General features: G+C 51.1%; 2 protein-coding genes across 4 annotated transcripts in view; both read left to right on the forward strand.

The window, feature by feature from the left end:
* SEPTIN5 (septin 5) overlaps nucleotides 1-10,159 on the forward strand; it is a 56,634-nt gene extending 46,475 nt beyond the window's left edge. For all 3 annotated transcript variants that reach the window (XM_059827667.1, XM_009811189.2, XM_059827668.1), the window contains exons 2-11: nucleotides 1,782-1,878; nucleotides 2,787-2,873; nucleotides 3,443-3,566; nucleotides 3,739-3,873; nucleotides 4,554-4,671; nucleotides 5,030-5,131; nucleotides 6,052-6,148; nucleotides 7,524-7,659; nucleotides 9,587-9,689; nucleotides 10,028-10,159. In XM_059827667.1, coding sequence (XP_059683650.1) covers nucleotides 1,782-1,878; nucleotides 2,787-2,873; nucleotides 3,443-3,566; nucleotides 3,739-3,873; nucleotides 4,554-4,671; nucleotides 5,030-5,131; nucleotides 6,052-6,148; nucleotides 7,524-7,659; nucleotides 9,587-9,689; nucleotides 10,028-10,084 — 1,056 coding nt within the window. In that variant the 3' untranslated portion in view covers nucleotides 10,085-10,159. The remainder of the gene's footprint in view (nucleotides 1-1,781; nucleotides 1,879-2,786; nucleotides 2,874-3,442; nucleotides 3,567-3,738; nucleotides 3,874-4,553; nucleotides 4,672-5,029; nucleotides 5,132-6,051; nucleotides 6,149-7,523; nucleotides 7,660-9,586; nucleotides 9,690-10,027) is intronic.
* A 5,853-nt stretch (nucleotides 10,160-16,012) lies between these two features.
* Nucleotides 16,013-17,333, forward strand: GP1BB (glycoprotein Ib platelet subunit beta). The gene has a single exon (XM_009811188.2). It carries the CDS (start codon nucleotides 16,237-16,239, stop codon nucleotides 16,849-16,851), a length of 615 nt encoding a protein of 204 aa, XP_009809490.1. The 5' UTR covers nucleotides 16,013-16,236; the 3' UTR covers nucleotides 16,852-17,333.
* The last annotated feature ends 853 nt before the right edge of the window (nucleotides 17,334-18,186 follow it).

The raw sequence follows: 18,186 nt of genomic DNA on the forward strand, positions 1-18,186 counted from the left end.
TGCTGTCTGTCCCCACCACGACACTGCAGTCTGCTCAGCTGAGGACGCCTGAGGATGCTCATACGCGTGGACGTGTGGCCAGGGGCTGTAGAGGGCTGCTCGGGAGCTGCATTGCCCACTTGCAGTATGGAAATAGGTGAGAGTCAGCATTGCCCTTAAGCTCAACACACTGGATCGTAATTTGTGTTTCTTTCAGTGTATGCCCCAGGAATGGAGATAGTTAAACTTTGGAACAGAGGTCTTCCCTGCTGTGCCTGGAGAACCAGTGCCAGAGAGCTGTGGGATGAGGACAGCCATATGCTTGAAGGCATCTGTGGCTGGGTGGGAGCTGGGGCTGGTTTTGAGGATGTCCTGGCTCCGTGGATTTGCCTATGGTGTGAATCCCAGGGGTATGTTTATTTTAAGTGATGTTGAAATGCAGAGTCTATGATGTCTCTAGCTCAGGCATTTGTGAATGGCTGCTTCCCCTTGGGTCTAGCTTGGAAAGTATGTGAGAAGGGAGGTGTTTGCCAGGGTCTGTGCCCACCCTCCCTCTGTGATGGGGCCAGGGGAGGGGAACGCACTGCCAAGGGGGTGTGGGCTGTGAAGGACCAGGGGTGCTCAGGTGGAGGCTGGATGGAGGGACTGGCCGGGCTTTGTGGCCCACAGTTACCCACAGCCACCCGAGCTGTGAGCACTGGACCATGTGCTGAGCCCAGCCTGAGGGCAGTAGCTGGAGAAGGTCTATGAATCCCGTAGACAAGCCATGTTCACCTTTCGGGACGTCCCCTGCACAAGCAGGGTGTGCACACCCAGGACACAGCGCAGGCTGCATGTTTGCTCCTGGCTGTGGGATGCATGCCATGCGCTTGTGAAACACACCATTGGTCACGTCACTCCTTCCATGCACTTAGTGCACTTGTACAGAGCGTGTGCCACACTTGTGGGCTGGCTGTGGCTTTTATGTGGTAAGAGAGTGCTCAGTGACAGGGATCTGCATCTGGGGGGTGGTTAGGCAATAGGTAACGCTCCAATAATACCATATGTAATACCCTCACCAAAAGCATCTCACCTGTGTTCTCAATACTTTCATATCTTCCCAATGCCTGTGCTCCATGAACTTCCATCTCTTCAGAAATAACACTAGAAATTATTTAGAATTTCCTCTTACTCAGCTAGGAGTGGCTGTGACACAGCAAGAAATAATCCTGTCTCAGGTCAAATAGAAGCCAAGCCACTGTGCCTTCCTCTAGACAGGGCTCAGGACACCACAAGTCCTGGGGCACTAATTACAGAGAGCTCTCCATCATGTGCCACACGCGCCTCTGGAGGGAAAGATGCAGAAATGGCTCTGAAAGACCTGGGGAGAGGTGACATTTGGTGACCCTGCTGTGAAGGGAGCCTGTTGACTGTGCAGGAGAAGAAAAGAGTTAGGAAAGTTGTATGTCAGTAGAAGCCCCAGATGTGCTCTCTGGTGGGAATGGCGGGATATGCCTTTTCCCTTGTGCTCTCCGTGCTGGGAGGCTGCTGTGAACTGCCGTGTCTGCTGGTGAGAGCAGCCAAGCAGGGCTGTGGCTGGGAGGAGGTGGCCCTCCGTGCCCACCTGCAGGAAGGGCAGAAGTCCCTGAGCCTAGAGGAGGTGCGTGCCCTGCCCCGCACTGCTGCCAGGGCAGGAACTGACCTCTCCTCCACCCCTTGGCTCTGCCTCAGGGACTTTTTAAGTCCAACTCCCTGTCGCCGTGTGAGGCTGGAGCAGGAGGGGTGGCACACCCTGACGTGCTCTGTCCACCTCTGCCCTGCAGGACCATGAGAAGCAGTACGTGGGCTTTGCCACTCTGCCAAACCAGGTCCACCGGAAATCCGTGAAGAAGGGTTTCGACTTCACGCTGATGGTCGCAGGTGAGACTGCCCATGGATGGAGGTGGCTGGGCCACATGGTGGGTGTGTGGAGAGGACCAGCTCCTCTCATTTCCCTTAGGTGCTCCCTTAGCATCTGGATCCTCCCCTTACTCTGTTCTGGTTCTTGTCTCAGACTTCGCTTTGCTCCCCAGCCTGTGTTGCAGTGACCCTGTTCCCCCAGGAGGAATGGGCCCCTCCTGACCACTTATAGCCTGCTCGAGCAAGCACTAAGTGTAGCTTCTCCTCCAACAGAATCATTAAGGTTGGAAAAGACCTGTAAGATCATCAAGTCCAACCATCAACCCAACACCACCATGCCCACTAAACCATGTCCCACAATGCCTCGTCCACACATTCCTTGAACACCTCCAGTGATGGTGACTCCACCACCTCCCTGGGCAGCTTATTCCAGTGTCTCACCACTCTCTCAGTAAAGAAATTTTTCCTAATATCCAGCCTGAACCTCCCCTGGCACAACTTGAGGCCATTTCCTCTCATTCTATCACTAGATACATGGGAGAAGAGACCAACACCCACCTCATCACAACCCCCTTTCAGGTAATTGTAGAGAGCAATAAGGTCTCCCCTCAGCCTCCTCTTCTCCAGAGGGTGGCTGGTCTGGGTATTGAAGGCAGAGCCAGCTAAGGACCAAGGGAAGGGAAGGGAAGGGGAGGGGAGGGAGGATGGAGGAGCTGGGAAATCACATGTGAACAAGGATTGAGACATCTTGCAGGAAAAGTCCTCCCACTGCTGCAAAAATGTAATGCCCATAAACAGCTTCTGACAGCTCATCTCTCTCACTTCCTCTGGCTCAGGATTCAAAGCCTTGTTCAGAGTTTCATTTGTAAGTCAATTAGTGGGTCATGTTGGTTGCCTTTCCCTCCTCCCCTTTGCGCTCTGTCAATTAGGAGAGTCGGGTCTGGGCAAATCCACGCTGGTGAATAGCCTGTTCCTGACAGACCTCTACAAAGACAGAAAGCTCCTCAACGCAGAGGGTAAGTTGGGGACAAAGGGGGCAAATAGTTCTTGTGCCCACAAGTCTAGACTGTCCTAAGGACCAGTACTTTGGTTCCTTGCTTCAGCAGCAGCTACAGGCTTGGCTGGATCCCAGCCCTGTTGTTTGTTGCTCTGCTCTCCTTTGCTGGCTGCAGAGGCACTAGTATTCGAGCAAGAAGGGTTTGGCCTGTGGGGCTCTTCTGCCCTATGGAGGGAAGATGAGGCCGCAGAGCAGAACTAGCCCTTTGGGTTGAGATGTTGAGATTTGTCTTTTGTTCTTGGGTGCTGTAGTGTGGTAGGGATTCCCCTTCCCAAGTGACTGGACAAAATGTTCAGAACAGCTGGGCTACAAGCACTTCAGAGGTTTGTGTATCTTCTCAGAGTCTGTCTGCCTGCTGCTGGCCTCCCACAGTACCACTCCCTTGAGGCTCCTTAGAGGATGATCAGGGTTTTTTGAAACCCATGTTACTCCCTGTGCTCAGTGATAAGGAGGGAGCTGGCTTGTCGTGGGTGTGAGCAGGGATCCCCAGTTACTGCCTGACTTTAACTCAGGTATTCCTGTTCAAAGAGAGAATCAGCCAGACAGTGGAGATCGTCAAGCACACAGTGGACATTGAGGAGAAGGGTGTCAAGCTGAAGTTGACCATAGTCGACACACCAGGCTTTGGAGATGCTGTTAACAACACTGAGTGGTGAGCAGGCCATTGCTGCCTTCCTCCTAGTCCTTGGCCACATCTGCTTTCTGTGGTTGCTTCACGGGAAGGGAGTCTGGGAGTGGGAACGGGATGGTACTGCCTCATGGTCCCCAGGAGACAGTGTCCTGTTAAACACATGATTTCGTTTTGATTGAATTACCCTTCCCAGCTGGAAGCCCATCACTGACTACATCGACCAGCAGTTTGAACAGTATTTCCGTGATGAGAGCGGCCTGAACCGGAAGAACATCCAGGACAACCGAGTCCATTGCTGCCTGTACTTCATCTCGCCCTTCGGGCACGGGTGAGAGCCCCCACTCTGGGGCCGGGGTATGACTCAGTCCAGTGCGAAGACCCTTGTGCCCCAGGATTGCCCTATAGCAGCTTGTACTTTGGCATGGCTGTTGGCACAGGAGAAGAGCTGTCCAGCTGCTCTGCCTCTGCTGAGCATCACACCACCTCCCTCCCCGCTCGCTGGCAAGACAGACTGCCTGTCATCAGGCAGAGCAGATCTCCCTCAGGCCTTACAGCCTGTTTTGGAAATCAGGAGAAATCATGCCACATAGGCTTGTATCTTCCTATCTAGCTAAGCCCGACTGATGGGTAGGAAAGGGAGTTTTAAGCTGCCTTCAGTCCCTGTCCCTTTCTGGCTCATGTGCCAGCCTAGCCTGGAGCAGCTGAAGGGGTTGTGTTGGCTGCCTGCGGCACAGGGCAGCTGGCGGGAGGCTCCGGGCTGTGGCCTGGGCAGTATTTGGCCTGCAAGGGAGCAAATACCCAGCCTGTGTCTGTGCGAGACATTCGGCAGCTAAAATCTGAGACAGCTTTCCTGAAGATACCGCCCTAGCTGAGGGCTGTCCTAGTGCTGCCCCAGGTTCTTGTGACAGTGCTGTCCTTTTCCTTTCGTGCTGGGTGGGTGGGAGAGGCTGGAGGGGGAGCTGCCTAATGTGTCCTTGCTAACTGTGTTCCTCCTCGTCCCTGCTGCAGGCTGAGACCTGTGGATGTCGAGTTCATGAAGGCTCTGCATGAGAAGGTCAACATTGTGCCCCTGATTGCTAAAGCCGACTGCCTGATCCCCTCCGAGATCCGGAAGCTGAAAGAGAGGGTGAGATGCTCTTTCTCTACTGGGGTATACCTGATGTGGCAGAAGGGATGTGCTGAGGAGGGAGGGGAGCAGTATAGCTGATAGATATATATACACACACACACACACACATATATATAAAAAATACAATGTGTGTTTGTGTATATATACACACAGCACCTGCAAATCTAATATCAGCAGTGCTCTGCTGTGAGAAGGGAAGTGGTTTCTGCAGAGAGACCAGCTCTAGAAGAAACATCAAATCCTTTTGCCATCTGTAGGCTATAGCAAACGCACTGTGGCACAAACAAGGAATAAACCCAGCATTTCTTTATTGTTCAGTGTTGTGTCCTTTTGTTTTTGTCTTGCATGGACACAGATCCGGGAAGAGATTGACAAATTTGGCATTAAAGTGTACCAGTTTCCTGAGTGTGACTCTGATGAAGACGAGGAGTTCAAGCAGCAAGACAGAGAGCTGAAGGTAAGGAACCTGCTCAGCAGGGGACTGGGAAGTCTGGCTCATGGCTATGTCGGTTGCTCTAGACGGAGCCAGAGCTGCCCTGTGTGTGCCAAAGGCCTCTGCTACTGATACCCAGGGGACAGCCTACATTGGCTCACATGGTAGATGGCTTGGAGGTGCTGATGTCCTTGCTAGTGCCATGAAGTCACGTGTGGCATGACGACATGTAACTTCTGCTCTCCCACCATGCAGTATCAGTCTTTCCTCAGTCTGCCCCAGCCTGTATGTTTAAGATGGAGGCTGGGTTGTATGGCATTTGTAAGCACCTATTTCTGAGTGATGCCATCAGCAAGGAGAAGTGATTTGTGGGTGATGAAGCACCACTGTGACACATTAGTTGCATGGGAGGAGACAACATGATCATACAGGTGTGTCTAGAGGTCCCAGCAGCCCAGGCATGACCCTCTCCCAAGCTGAGCCAGCCCTGTATATGCATGCAGTATGGCCTTGTTTCTCCTGTCAGAGGAGGGCAGCAGGCTTTGATTCCCTTCTGAGCAGGGAGAAGCACAGCCTGTACCTCCCTGCCTGGACAAGCTCTTGGCCTACGTTGTCCCACTTACTTGGTGTTCCAGCCTCTCTGCTCTGGCTTTCTTGTAGTTTCCCCTCAAAGAAGGGATGCAGGCACCTGCAGAGACACAGCTTCCCTCAGGACAGCTGAGAAGGTCAGGCTGGGAGTTAGGCTGCCTGCAGATCCCAGGGCCTTAGGCTTTTATCTGCAACTGTGTTGTGGTGTCCTACGCTGTGGCATGTGTGGATATCCCTGTGCCTTTCCTACCAGCACCTTCCTCCGCCTGTTCACCTCTGCTTGAGCTTGGCCCTTGGAGGAGGAATCCATGGGCAGCCCGGGGCTGAGCTGGGCTCAGCGATGCCTCTCATTCCAGGAGAGCGCTCCCTTTGCTGTCATCGGCAGTAACACTGTGGTGGAGGCGAAAGGCCAGCGAGTCCGTGGACGGCTCTACCCCTGGGGCATTGTGGAAGGTAAGCGTGGTGCCTGGGAGCTGGCACTGTGAGCAAGGGGCAGGCAGGGATGGGGGAAGGACAGGTGGGCACTTGCAACAGGGATGGCAGTGGGGAGCTCACTTCTGCACAGCCATGACTGACTGTGCCACCTTTGGCACGTGGCAGGGGACAAGATACGGTAGAGACAGAGGCACTGGGACTGGCCCAGGAGGTCTGTTACTGGGGATGTAGCAATCACCCTGCCTCTGAAGCCATGACAGAGTGAAGAAGAGAGGCTCCAGTGTGAATGGAAGAATGCCTGCACTTTAATGCACTAGGACGTGGCTTCTTATTAAGTGGAGAGGCTGGGTGTTGTCAATTTTGTTTCTGGGGAGAAGCCTTTGCCCTCAGCCAAACGGAATTGTAAACCCTCCTGCACTCCCTCTTTCTCTGCTGCCACTCCTGTGTGTGCTGGAGTTGTCAGGCTGGAGGCTGTACTGATGCACAATGTGTTTGTCTCTATCTTCCTTTCTAAAGGGAGAAATTTCATAAAGCCCATAGGCAGAATAATCCTGGAATGGCTTTTGCTGCTGTTGCTGACTCCCCCATGCTGGCGCATTGCTTTAAGGTCTTGCAGTTTTAGATCCTCCAAGTTTGTGTGTGCACACGTGGGCTGGTGCTGGCTGCTTGGGCGGCCCAGCTGCTGGCTCTGCTCTCTCGCTGGCTCCAGGGGGGGCTGTGCCTGTTGGGGTGCTGGCATTTGGCAGTGGGATCAACTTCGTGAAACCCTGGGCCTGATGCAGCCAGCTTCCCCCAGCCCTGTGGAGAGGTAAATGGAGATCACTATGGCAAGCACACTGCTACTGAGCACAGCGCTTCCCTGCAGAGTCCCGCAGCAGTGCCTAGGGCCTGGCTCCCTGTGGTAACAGCAGCTCTTTCAGCTCTCCGACACCATTGCCTGCTCATGGCTTTGCCCCTCAGGGACTGATTTTGCCTACAGGGGCCTTTCAATCAGGCCTAAGTTCTGAGGAGATGAGCAATTTGCCCCCAGCACTGGCTGCTCTCACTGTGGTTATAACAATGGCATCCCATGTACCTGGGAGCAGCAGCATCTTACAGGGCTCTGCTGTATGTACTTAATTAATCCCGTTACCCAGAAAAAGTCCTGGGAACACAGTGACTTCAGCAGGTTGGTCTCGGTGTTGAGAAGCGCGGAGCATCATCGAAGCCTGTGCCAGGGCCAGGGGGAGAGCCCCAAGCAGTGGCGGGGGAGAGTGGAGGGAGGATGAGGAAGGAGCTCTGGGGAAGTTTTAGTCCAGCCTGGGTGCCGGGAGGTGAGAGTGGGCTCTCACGGGAGAGAGACGGCTGGTGAGGTGTGGCATCCAAGCACTCTCCCCTGTTGTTGCTTCCGCAGTGGAAAACCAGGCACACTGTGACTTTGTGAAGCTGCGGAACATGCTGATTCGGACACACATGCACGACCTGAAGGACGTTACTTGCGATGTCCACTATGAGAACTACCGAGCTCAGTGCATCCAGCAAATGACCAGGTGGGTCCCCACCACTTCAGCTGGAGGTGGCAGGGGTGTCTCACTCTCTGCAGAGCCGGGGTTGCTCTCAGAATGGCTTGTCAATCAGGAGGCTGGGGGTCTGCTGGGGACATGCTGGGCTGCAGCCTGGGGAATGGCACTGGGAAGTAAAATAGCAAATCCAAGCATGTCTCCCACAGCCTGAACCCATCAGGGGGATGCTTCTGAGAATCCATGTTCCTGTCTGAGGATTCTCCATGCAGATCTTAGGAAATGGGCCTGGAGACTCTTTTGAAGAGCTGTTCCTAGCACTGGGTGAAATACATCCAGTCTAATGAAACTGGGAATAAACCATCTCTCTGGCGGGTGATAGCTGTGTGCATTGCCAAGGAGGAAGGCGTTCTGCAGTCTGCAGTTCTGTCCAAATGACAGCGTGACCCTTGGGATGCTGCTGTTTCTCAGACGACAGAGCCCAGGCAATTAGCAAGACTCTTAACACATCTCCAAAGATTTCTCTGCATTGTCTTCCCATTGCATTTGATTCTCTGTGGTTTTAGTCACAATGATCAGAAAATGGAAGAGTGAACGCTTGTGGGCTTCTCATTTGAAACATCTTTTTTTCCTTCTCCCTTCCATGACTGAAATACTGGTGACAAATTTTAGGTTTAAATAGGTCTTGGCTCATCTGTTGTAAACCATCCCCTTCACTTCCTGACTGAACTGGCCAAGTAGCTCTGTGCTGCCACGTTGCAGAGTAGAAATGGTTGTGCTTCACCAAGGAACAGTCCTACTACATGTGTGCAAACGTGCAGGTTGGCACATCCTGTTCACACAGAGTGTATCTCAGTACTTTTGCATAGCAGACGAGCCTGTCTTTTTCAACAGTGAGAATAGAGAGTCCCAAAATAGCTATGTTAAATGCTAGAGATCTGTGAGAAGTGTCACAGCTGCTATTTAGGTAGGCTATGTATCTATTAAAAGAAGAGCATGATGAAAAAGCAATTGCTCAGCATAAGGAAAGCTTAAGTTTGGTACCATTCCTCACGCCATGGCTAGTTCCTTGCCAGTGAACGAGTCTCGGAAAACCAGAGCGTGGCCATTTATAGCAGTGGGATAAGGGTTCTTTGCTAGAGAGACGTTTTGGGAGATCCCAAGCTCCAGGGCTGGAATTGACCCAATAATGAGACAACAGTGACTCCAAGTGGTGAATGTCTGCAAGTGGCATCTTGAATTCCCAGTTTCAGCCCAGGAGTCTTAGGCCACTACCACCCCCTCCTCACCTATGGAGAGCTCCTCTGATTTTTGGAAGAAAGTCACCTCCTGCCTCTGTCTCCTGCCTGCACTTCTGTGCACCCCCAGCCCTCATCGCAATGCTGCTGTGCCGTGCCTGTTGTGTCTCTTGTCTCCCACCTCCTGAATGTGAGGGCCGGCTTTGTTATCAGACTTGCAGTGATTAAACTGCTCCCCTGGTTTTACCTTCCTAGAAAAAAAAAGGACTGTGGTGAGCATGTGGTGCCTTAGGGATGCTGATAGTTTGTGTTGATGTTGTGTATATAGTGTAGGCACATGCACAGGTGATCCAAAGGAGACCAGATAAATCGTCTGTAAATGTCTCTGCTAAGCTTGCCAATGCAGTTACAAAAGGAGGTCAGAAACATCAGCCCTTTCTGTGTTTGCTCTCAGTGTAAGCCTGGTTTGGGTTTTCTCTGTTAGCTACCCACAAGCTTCTGTTTTGAAAACTTTTATTGGCTTTGGTCTCATTCTGCATCTGAGTGCATCCCACACCTCTGGGCTAGATTGCTCCGCAGCCCCTCCACATGGCTGGGTGCATGCTGCTGCATTGCTGGGAGGTTTGCCATCGTGAGTGATAGCCATCGCCTGGTGACACCAAAGCCAGCCAGCCTGAACCTTGCCTGACTGCATTTCTTTCCTCTCTCCATCTGTCTAGCAAGCTGACTCAGGACAACAGGATAGAAAGCCCAATTCCTATCCTGCCTCTCCCAACACCGGACACTGAGACAGAGAAGCTGATCAAAATGAAGGATGAGGAGGTGAGACCCATTTCTGCCTGGGCCTCCTTGGTGCTGGAGCTGGAATCTGAGGAGTTTCTTCAGGATTGTCCCATAGAGGCTGTCCTGGGGCTTCCCACTCCTGGCTTCCACCATCAGGGGCTCCTGGGGTGGAGGACAGGGTGTGAAAGCTGTGGCTTCCTCTGTCAGGGAAATGTGGCTCCATTCCACCCCGGAGATAGATGCCTCTGTGCTGAGGCGGGAGTTAATGCTCCCTGAGGGATCCCTTTGTCAGCTCCAAGGGACTGCCCCCAGTGCAGATCACCAGCTCCTGGCCACAACAGATCCCTTTTTGACTATTTCTTCTCTGTCTCATGCAGTTACGGCGGATGCAAGAGATGCTGCAGAAGATGCAGCAACAGATGCAGGATCAGTGAGAGACAGGTACTCGGAGGGCAGAGGGAATCTCCCAGTGACCATCTGAGGCCTGGCAAGAGCTGTGGATGTTTAGAAAAGGTTTCCCGTTGTGTAGAGACTTGTGGGCAAGAGCTGCACCCGCACCCTCTAATTTATTAGCAGCAATGCTGGCTTTGCAGTCAGCTGGATTGTGGAGGAAGCTGTTCACTTAACAGTTTACTGATGTGTATTTCTTTTTTAATAATTTTTCTTTCTTTTTTCTTTTTTTTTTTTTTAAAAAAAAATAGCCTGGGAAGTCTCTAAGGCATCCTAAAAAAGAAAAAAGGAAAAGAAAAAGATCTCCCTTTCCCATGTACTAATTTCTTGTTTGGGAATGCTCTGGTATTTAAAGTCCTGGTTTCTCTGGTGTACGAACTTGAAGACTATCTGTGTCAATGCACGTAAATGTTTACTCCCAACTGAGGTGTTGTGCTCCCCTCCGTGTTCCCCTTGTCTGGGGCCAGCACAAGCATTGTAAAGGCAGCCGTACCCTCCGGTGAGTTTGACCTGCGCTGCTTGGGCTCCTCAGCCTGGGGCCAGCTCTGGCCCAGAGAGGGGTGTTTCTCTGTGCACTGACCTGATCAGGGGTCCTGATGGTTGCCTGGTTTTCTGCCTGGGTTTTTCTGGGGTTTTTTGTTTAGTTGGTTGGTTTTGTTTTTCCTATCAAGAAACTCCAGGATCTTTGCACTGAGCAGCAAGGGACTGAGTCTTTTGAGGTCGGTTAGAAGAAAACAGCTTCTACTGCTCTCAGTTATGTCCTTCTGACAGAGAGGATGAGTTGTTGACTATTGACTGCAAGGAGGACGGGATGGGAGTAAGCACCTTCCAAGCCATGGTTTCCTCTCATGGCAGGCCAGAGGTGTTGGTAGAGGAACCCCAGAGCCCTGCAGTAGCTGGGTGAGGTTATCTCATGGTTTAGCTCTCATCATCCAGCTGCAATACGTCTCCAGTGTCTGCTCTGAAAAACACCATGGCATCCAGAGTGCTTGGCCAGGACTGCTTTGGAGGGGGGTAGAAACCCTAGGGCTGAAATCCAACCCCAAATACAGAGCTGTGCCCTACCCTCCCAGGCTTTGTGGTCCCACAAGCGCATTGCTGACTCTGAGCTTCTCCTGGGGAAAGGGGCAGTTTTTGTAGGCTTGTACCAGAGATGTACAAGCCACCTGTCCCAGGCAGGTGTCGGGTCACCGTGGCAGATGCAGGAGTGTCACTGCATAGGGCAGACTTGGCACTTGCTCCCCTGCCCTTCCTCTGGGACTCAGCCATTCTCCCCCTCCCTGGTCCGAGGCTCTTCCTGTCTCAGTGCTGGGAAGGCTGGTGGATCTGCTGGGCAAAGATAAGAGCACTCTTTGGGCAGCAGCTTCTGTCCTGTTATTGCTTCCTGCAGTATTTTTAACTTTAGTCCAGCCAGAGCAGAGCCCTGAAGTGTGATGTGCCTGACAGGGCAGGCCTCACCAGCAACACTGCCACGCTTGTAGGGAGTCAGGGCTGTTGGAGGGAGAGACACTTGGCTTTTCCCTTCGACTTCAGGGAGTGCTGCCATGGGCTGGGCCCTTCTGCTCCTCTGGCTCCCGGCCTGATTCCTCTGTCCCCTTTCCCCCTTTGTATCTGCTTCTCCATCTCTGTCTCTCCCCAGTAGATCTCCCTGGGTAGGAAGCACCGTGTTGGCCAGGAATAGCCAGGCCCCAAATTCTTTTATTAGGCACTGCGTTTGTCTGATTTCCCCCATGGGGCTTTAGAGTCCTGATCAGGGCTTGTCCGGATGGTGAGTAGGTTGGCTGGTTCCAGTTATTCACTGTACAGAGCCTCTGCTTAGCCAGAACATGGGCTGCAGGGGCCGGAGAGAGACCTTGGCACGGTATGGAAGGACAAAGGGTGGAAGCCCCTTGGCAGAAATGTGCAAGCTGGGCAAGGGCAGAGTCCAACAATGTTTTCTTTCTTTCATTCACCCCTGTATTGGGCTCATAAGTGACAGTGGCAGTGCCAGCCTAGGAGAGGGTAAGGGTTCAGCTTGTCTTCAGTAACATGCAGGACCAAGGTGCTTAAGGAGGAAATACAACCTTTCTTTGTGCAATGTGCTTAATTGAGCAGCGGAGTAGACTGAAACAGGAGCTTCCTCCAGGTTTTCTGGAGCTGGTTTGCTGCTGTCCGAAGCAGGAGGACCGCTGAGTTCTCAGCTTTATCCGTGCTAGCATAACAGGAAACACCTTGCAGTACCTGTCCCCTATTTTCTTACTTTAGTCTTGTCTGTGAAGAGGACGCTCTGTTGCAGATGAGCCCCATCCAGCTAGACGTGTTCCTCTTTTGAACACATTCATTACTAGAAGATAAAGGAGACCTTTACCCTTTAGCATGGACATAGAAGAAGCTGACAGCTTTTATCCTGGGCTGTGTGCAGAAGTGCTGGGTGCTGGTTATAGCACAGGGTACTCTGGTCACAGGCAGGCAGGATTGCTGAGGGTGAATGTGCCCCTGTCCCTCTGGGTGAGGAAGTCTCCATCAGCTCAGTGCACATGGCTCCTACATCAAGTCGATAGTCACAAGTCTGTCCCCTACAGAGAGCTGAAGCCTTCCGCTACCAGCTGGCGAAGATGGTTCAAGTTGCACTTAGTAAAAATGCACAGGAGTGAGGCACCAGAGACCGCTTCTACAGAGGGGCAGTGATACTGCTGGAATCACATGCCCATGTGGGAGGTTCCCTGCCCAGAGCACCAGAGTTTGGGGGCTGCCTGGAAAGGGATTAGAGACTGACTTTGGGGGGCACCAGGGATTCAGACTCTGTCCTGGAAGGTGGCATCTGTTTATTAAAGGAGGAGTGTTTTGTACTGCTGCATTGAGCTGCACAGTAAGCAGAGAAGAGACTCCTGAACAAAAGTAGCTTGGCCATTTGGCTCTGGCAGTGAGAAGTGTGGATAGGAAAGTAATTTAACGCCTCCCCTCATACAACCCTCCACAGCCTCGTATGCGACCCCTGCACCCCCAGGCACATTCCCGTGCCTCTGCCAAGCTTTGCCCTGCTGAGTGAGTGCTGCAGGGGTGGTGTTCCACTCCGCAGAGCTTCCCAGGCTGCAGCTGGGGCTGTCGGTACAACTTCTCAGACCTTGTGCCTGACTGGGGAGGGAGCTGTGGCATGAACTCCTTATGTGCCACTGCTGTGCTGGTCCTGCCCGTGCAGTCCTTGCTGCCTCCCCGCATGCCTCCCCCCAGAGAAGGAGGGGGTCGCACTCTTCGTGCTCTGCGATGGCGTTCCCTGCTCCTCCTCACAAACTCCGCTGTGCTTTAATGCTGGCTTGCTCCTGCCATGCAACTTCCTCATCCCCTGCTCCATTCCTAGGCTCTTTGTTTCCTGTCCATCTGTTGGGTTATTATAATATATATTTTTTTGTAAATTTCTGTTTGAACATTTTTTCATTGTGAACAAAGAAAAATGAAACCTTTTAAAACATATCCATTTTATTAAATGATTATTGTTATTGTTATTATTAATGTTTACTACCTGAATTGATCAGTGAAATAAATACATTCAAAAAAACCACCTCTTTCTATTCAATTTTCAGTCCCCGTGAGCAGCATTGGTGGTACATTATGGGCAGGAGAGAGCAAAACTGACGCTGTTTCTCCTTTTATCTAATGCTGTCAGAGCAGGCTCCAAGCAGAGCTTCCTGCATGGGATTTCTGGCCTGTTTATGTCAGAAGCTAGACAAGATGATCTTGAAGTTCTTCTATCTTTAAGCTTCCACCCAGGAGCGGTGTCTAAATCAGCAATGGGCAGCTTGGCAGGATTCAGTCCCAGGAAATCCATTTTGTAAGTAGCCAAAGGAGCATTGCTGCATGCAGAGCCAGAATGGGTCTGGCTCTAGATCAGCTCCATGCCACACCTGGCCTGAACACCTGCCTGTGAATAAACGTAGCACCAAATGCATGAGACGAGGTAAGCTTGCTGAGCAAACTTACCCTGGTGGTAGTCGAGCTGCTCCCAAGTGGAAAGCAGGCCCTGCAGGAAAAACTGGGTTGGTTTGTTAGCCTAAGATCTCTTTCCCACTCTGCTTGCCTGCCACAGTGAAACAACTGGAAGGATCTGCTCCAACTTACTAGAAATTTAAAGCTTAATTGTTTTGTTTAAAGCATCAGAGATTTTCCCTTGGTTAGGGCCAAATTCTGCTGTTGTTTACAACCTAAATTATCTTAACATCAACACATTCAGGGCGTTCGTAATTTCTGCTCTGTACAATGTGCACAATACAAGGTAATGCAGAGTTGGGCCCTATAGGGCAACAGTTTTGCAATGTAGTTCTGATGGCCTTATCCTAAGGAGCATAGCCAATGCCTAGAGTCAGGCTGATGACAGAGAAATGTCTGAAGGCGCAATGGCTGTGAGAAGCCAAGATTCTACCTGAATGTAGTTTTGACCCTTGGACTTACCTGTTCAAGGATTTGTGTAATGCAACTTCTGAATAAAGGATGTGGTCAGTCTTTCTCAGTAACTGCAAGCTACACTCATCGAGAGCTGCCGACTCACTTGGCTATTGAAAGAGCAGTCCCTGGGAGCACTATCTTCCCCAATCTGTCATCCTTCCTGTGAATCTAACTAGTTTATTTTGATGTAGATGGTGAAATGCCAAGAGTTGTATTTTACCCCGATAGCAATCATGAAAGGATGCAAGTGCCTGGAGGATCTTTCTCCTTGGCTCAACCATTGACACCAGTGTGGTCACTGGGAGTCCATTTCTTTCAGCAGATCTTCCACTGCTAATTAGGAGTAGATTTGTGTCACTGCTTCAAGGGAAGCCTTAGCGTCAGCACACTGCAAAGTGCTAGGTCTCACCACTCTGCCAAATATAGTCTTCCTGATGAGATGGGAAACCAAAGGCCACAGTGCTCAGGGAATGCGGTACAAACCAGTAACATCACCTTCCAGGTTGAAATGCTTTTTGAGTTACTACTTTGCAATTGAGACTTTGCAGTGTTTCTGTTGGACTAAGCATGTGGGCCCAGAATCACAGTTGCCGGTACTGTCAGCATCTTTCCCAGCAAACATGTTCCTGCGAGCAGTGTCAGCTCCCATTTCGTGGAAGACTTGCTTAATGCAGCCTCGGCTTCCGGTGACATGCAGCAAACTTGCAGGAAGGCCTCATGTGGGAGGTGTCCCTGGGATGAGCCTGACCCTTATCTTGCCAGCCAGCTGCAAGGGGATTATCCGGGAACTCAGCTATGCAGCTGCAAACACTCTTGCACTAGCTTGACTGCCTTAAGACCTTCCTCTTGTGTTGTAAAGCCAGCAAGAAAGCAAGGATTGTACTACTCTGGTAAGTCAACAAAGCTACCTTCTGTTCTTTTTCTTTTTTCTTTTGATTTGGTTGACATACTGCACAGAAAAGCACTGCCTTGTTGCAGGTATGTGTAGTTGTTCTCCTAAAGAAGTTAGAGCGGTTCATGCGTTCAGCAGTGGCAGGAGACTGCAATACAAAGACAGCTCATTGACCCATGTCTCCCAGCACAGTCACAGCTCCAGAAGGAGATTATTCACCCGCTAGAGCAATGACTAGCATGGAAAACTCCACTGACCTCCACCCTCGGTGGTCAGCATCCTTTCTGCTTTTTACTTGTAACAGTAAATTTATTTCTGAATCTCCTTTTGCAGTTTGCATGAACAAAGCTTTGCTTACAGATGTAATTCAGAGCTATGATAAGGCATGAGCAGTTTCATACTCTAATTTTTGATTCCTTGACATAAATTTTCTTGGCTACCCTACTAATGCGCCTCCAGTAATGCTGAAAATACAAGCAGCTCTTGTACACTTCTGAGGACTAGTGAAAATAAATTTGATGGCTGCAGCTAAGCCTCCTGGTAGCCACCTGTTAATATCCCTCCTCAAATCCAGGGTTGGAAGACGAGGATTGTTCTGTCTCCTGTAATGAGAGACCAAGAATTTGCACACCTCTTTTAACTCTGTTCTTTTCAGAGCTCTCGCATCTCCGGTGAAGGACACCAAATTCACCCAACTTGAGAAACTCATCCTCAGAACAAACGAACAAAAGACCTGGGCTGTGGTGTCAGTCCTAGAGTGTGTGGTGTCTACTTGCCTGGTCTCCACCTCATCCAGTCTCATCAGGGGAGTGTTCGCAGGTGAAGATGAAGAGTGCAATTATCTTCTTGTCCCTCCTTGGCTTCCTCCCACTCGTGATACCCATATGCCCTGTGCCATGCAAGTGTGCCACCAACATTATCGACTGCACGTCAAAAGGCCTAACTGTAGAAAAACTACCAGTTGCTTTCCGCCCTTCTGCTGAAATTATCCACCTTGGTTACAACAGGCTCACCTCTATTCCCAATGGGCTCTTTGACAACCTAAAGAGCCTCCAGGTAGTCTACCTGCAGGGCAACCCTTGGGAATGCGACTGTGACATCCTCTACTTGCGTTCCTGGCTCCAGTGGCAGCAGAACAGGACCTTATACAGGGATGTGAGATGCACCTCCCCAGCTCACCTGCAGGACCGGGTCATTGCCTATCTGACAGAAGACGAGATCATCTCCACATGCCAGTACTGGTACTGCAGCCTGGCTCTCCTCTCTCAGCTGTGTCTCTTCATCCTCCTTTTCCTCCAGGGTATCTTGGTTATCTTCATCATTGTCTACCTGCAGAAGTTTCGGAGAATGACCGCTGAAGCCCGGAGCACCTCCCGAGATCTACATCAGAATGCAGACACCTGGGTACCTTCTTCAAGAAGCCCCTACAACAGTGATTAACATCACAAGACTGAAGACCCTCCTCCCCCTTGGGTGATGCTGTACCAAGGTCATGTGGTTTGTGATATCCAGAGCGGACAATTCAGTGCCGCATCCGATCCTGACTGCAGTCCAAAGCAGGACTTGAACTGATGAGACACTTGCTGTATTTCCAAAGACCTGATCCTGTGGTTTTTAATGCTTTAAACTCTTTAGCATGATCTTGATTGCTTTGCTGAGCTGGGAGTGGTTCTGGTTTGGTAGGCTAAGGAAATCGTAGACTGCAGCAATCAGAACTGACTCAAACTGCTCGTAAGCTCATAGGGGCTACCGTGCTGAATCCCTCCTATGCTAGAGTATTTCAGCCATACTTTCCATGACGCTTCTGGTTGCGTTGGGTCAGGTGAGGACAGAGGCAGACAGTGAACAGTTAAGGTACTGGACTAGGGCGATGGAGCAATACAGTTTCTTTGGTGCTACCACAGATTGCCATAGTAACTTTGGACAAGTGACTTAGTCTTCTCCTGCTTCAGTTTCCCATCGGTAAAAGGGAAAGGATGTTTCTTCTTGCTTGATACATCTTTTCTAATGTTCTTCTGGGGGAGGGAGGGAGGGAATGTTTAGAAGCCTGCCCATTTATCCTATCCTCATTCCTTTTAATCTACTCACAGTTTTAATACTGACTGCAACGTGTACTGAGTCAGACTGGGGCCCTGAATGTTTATGAGAAATTCCCCGTGAAGTGAATTTCACCCAAGAAGCTCACCCAAGAGTTGCTGAGACCAGAGGCTCTTTCTGACTGTGCTTGTCCGGCGCCTGGCACGAGAGACCTGGCCTTTTTCAGAGACTCAAACTGCAAAACCCCCTGATGTGCCTACTGCTGGTTATGATGTCCCTTAATTATTTTTGGAATGAAGCAAAATTGAAATAAAGTGATGATGCATGATGACGTAAATGGCTTATTTTCCCATTCTACAGTAGGTATCTTGCACTCTCTCACGCTCCCTGGCAGTTTCTCACACTCCAGCTTTGAGCCAAGCAGACCAAATACACCGAAGGCAGGCGGACACGTCGCCAGAAGTGGACCGTGGGGTGAAACTCGGACAGCTACTGGCTTCCAACACGGGCCAGTCTAAATACGGGGTTTCTTCTAGTTCCACTAAGGTGCTGCTTATTTTTTTTTTTGGTGCGGGCTGGAAAGGGAAGGGTGTTTCTTGGTGCAGGCACACCTGTGGGGCGCCGGCCCTGCCGGCTGAGGGTGAACGGCCGCAGTGCCCTCGGTCCCCAGCCCCGGTTCAGGGGGCTCCGCTTCTCCTCCAAGGCCCGCACAAAGCCGGAGCTCAGCCGCGAGAAGAG

This window comes from Gavia stellata, chromosome 21 (genome assembly GCF_030936135.1).
Source record: "Gavia stellata isolate bGavSte3 chromosome 21, bGavSte3.hap2, whole genome shotgun sequence".
Lineage (NCBI taxonomy): Eukaryota > Metazoa > Chordata > Aves > Gaviiformes > Gaviidae > Gavia > Gavia stellata.

Excerpts from the sequence above, each read along its gene's own strand:
- GP1BB (XM_009811188.2), top strand. The coding sequence starts at position 16,237 with ATGAAGAGTGCAATTATCTTCTTGTCCCTCCTTGGCTTCCTCCCACTC.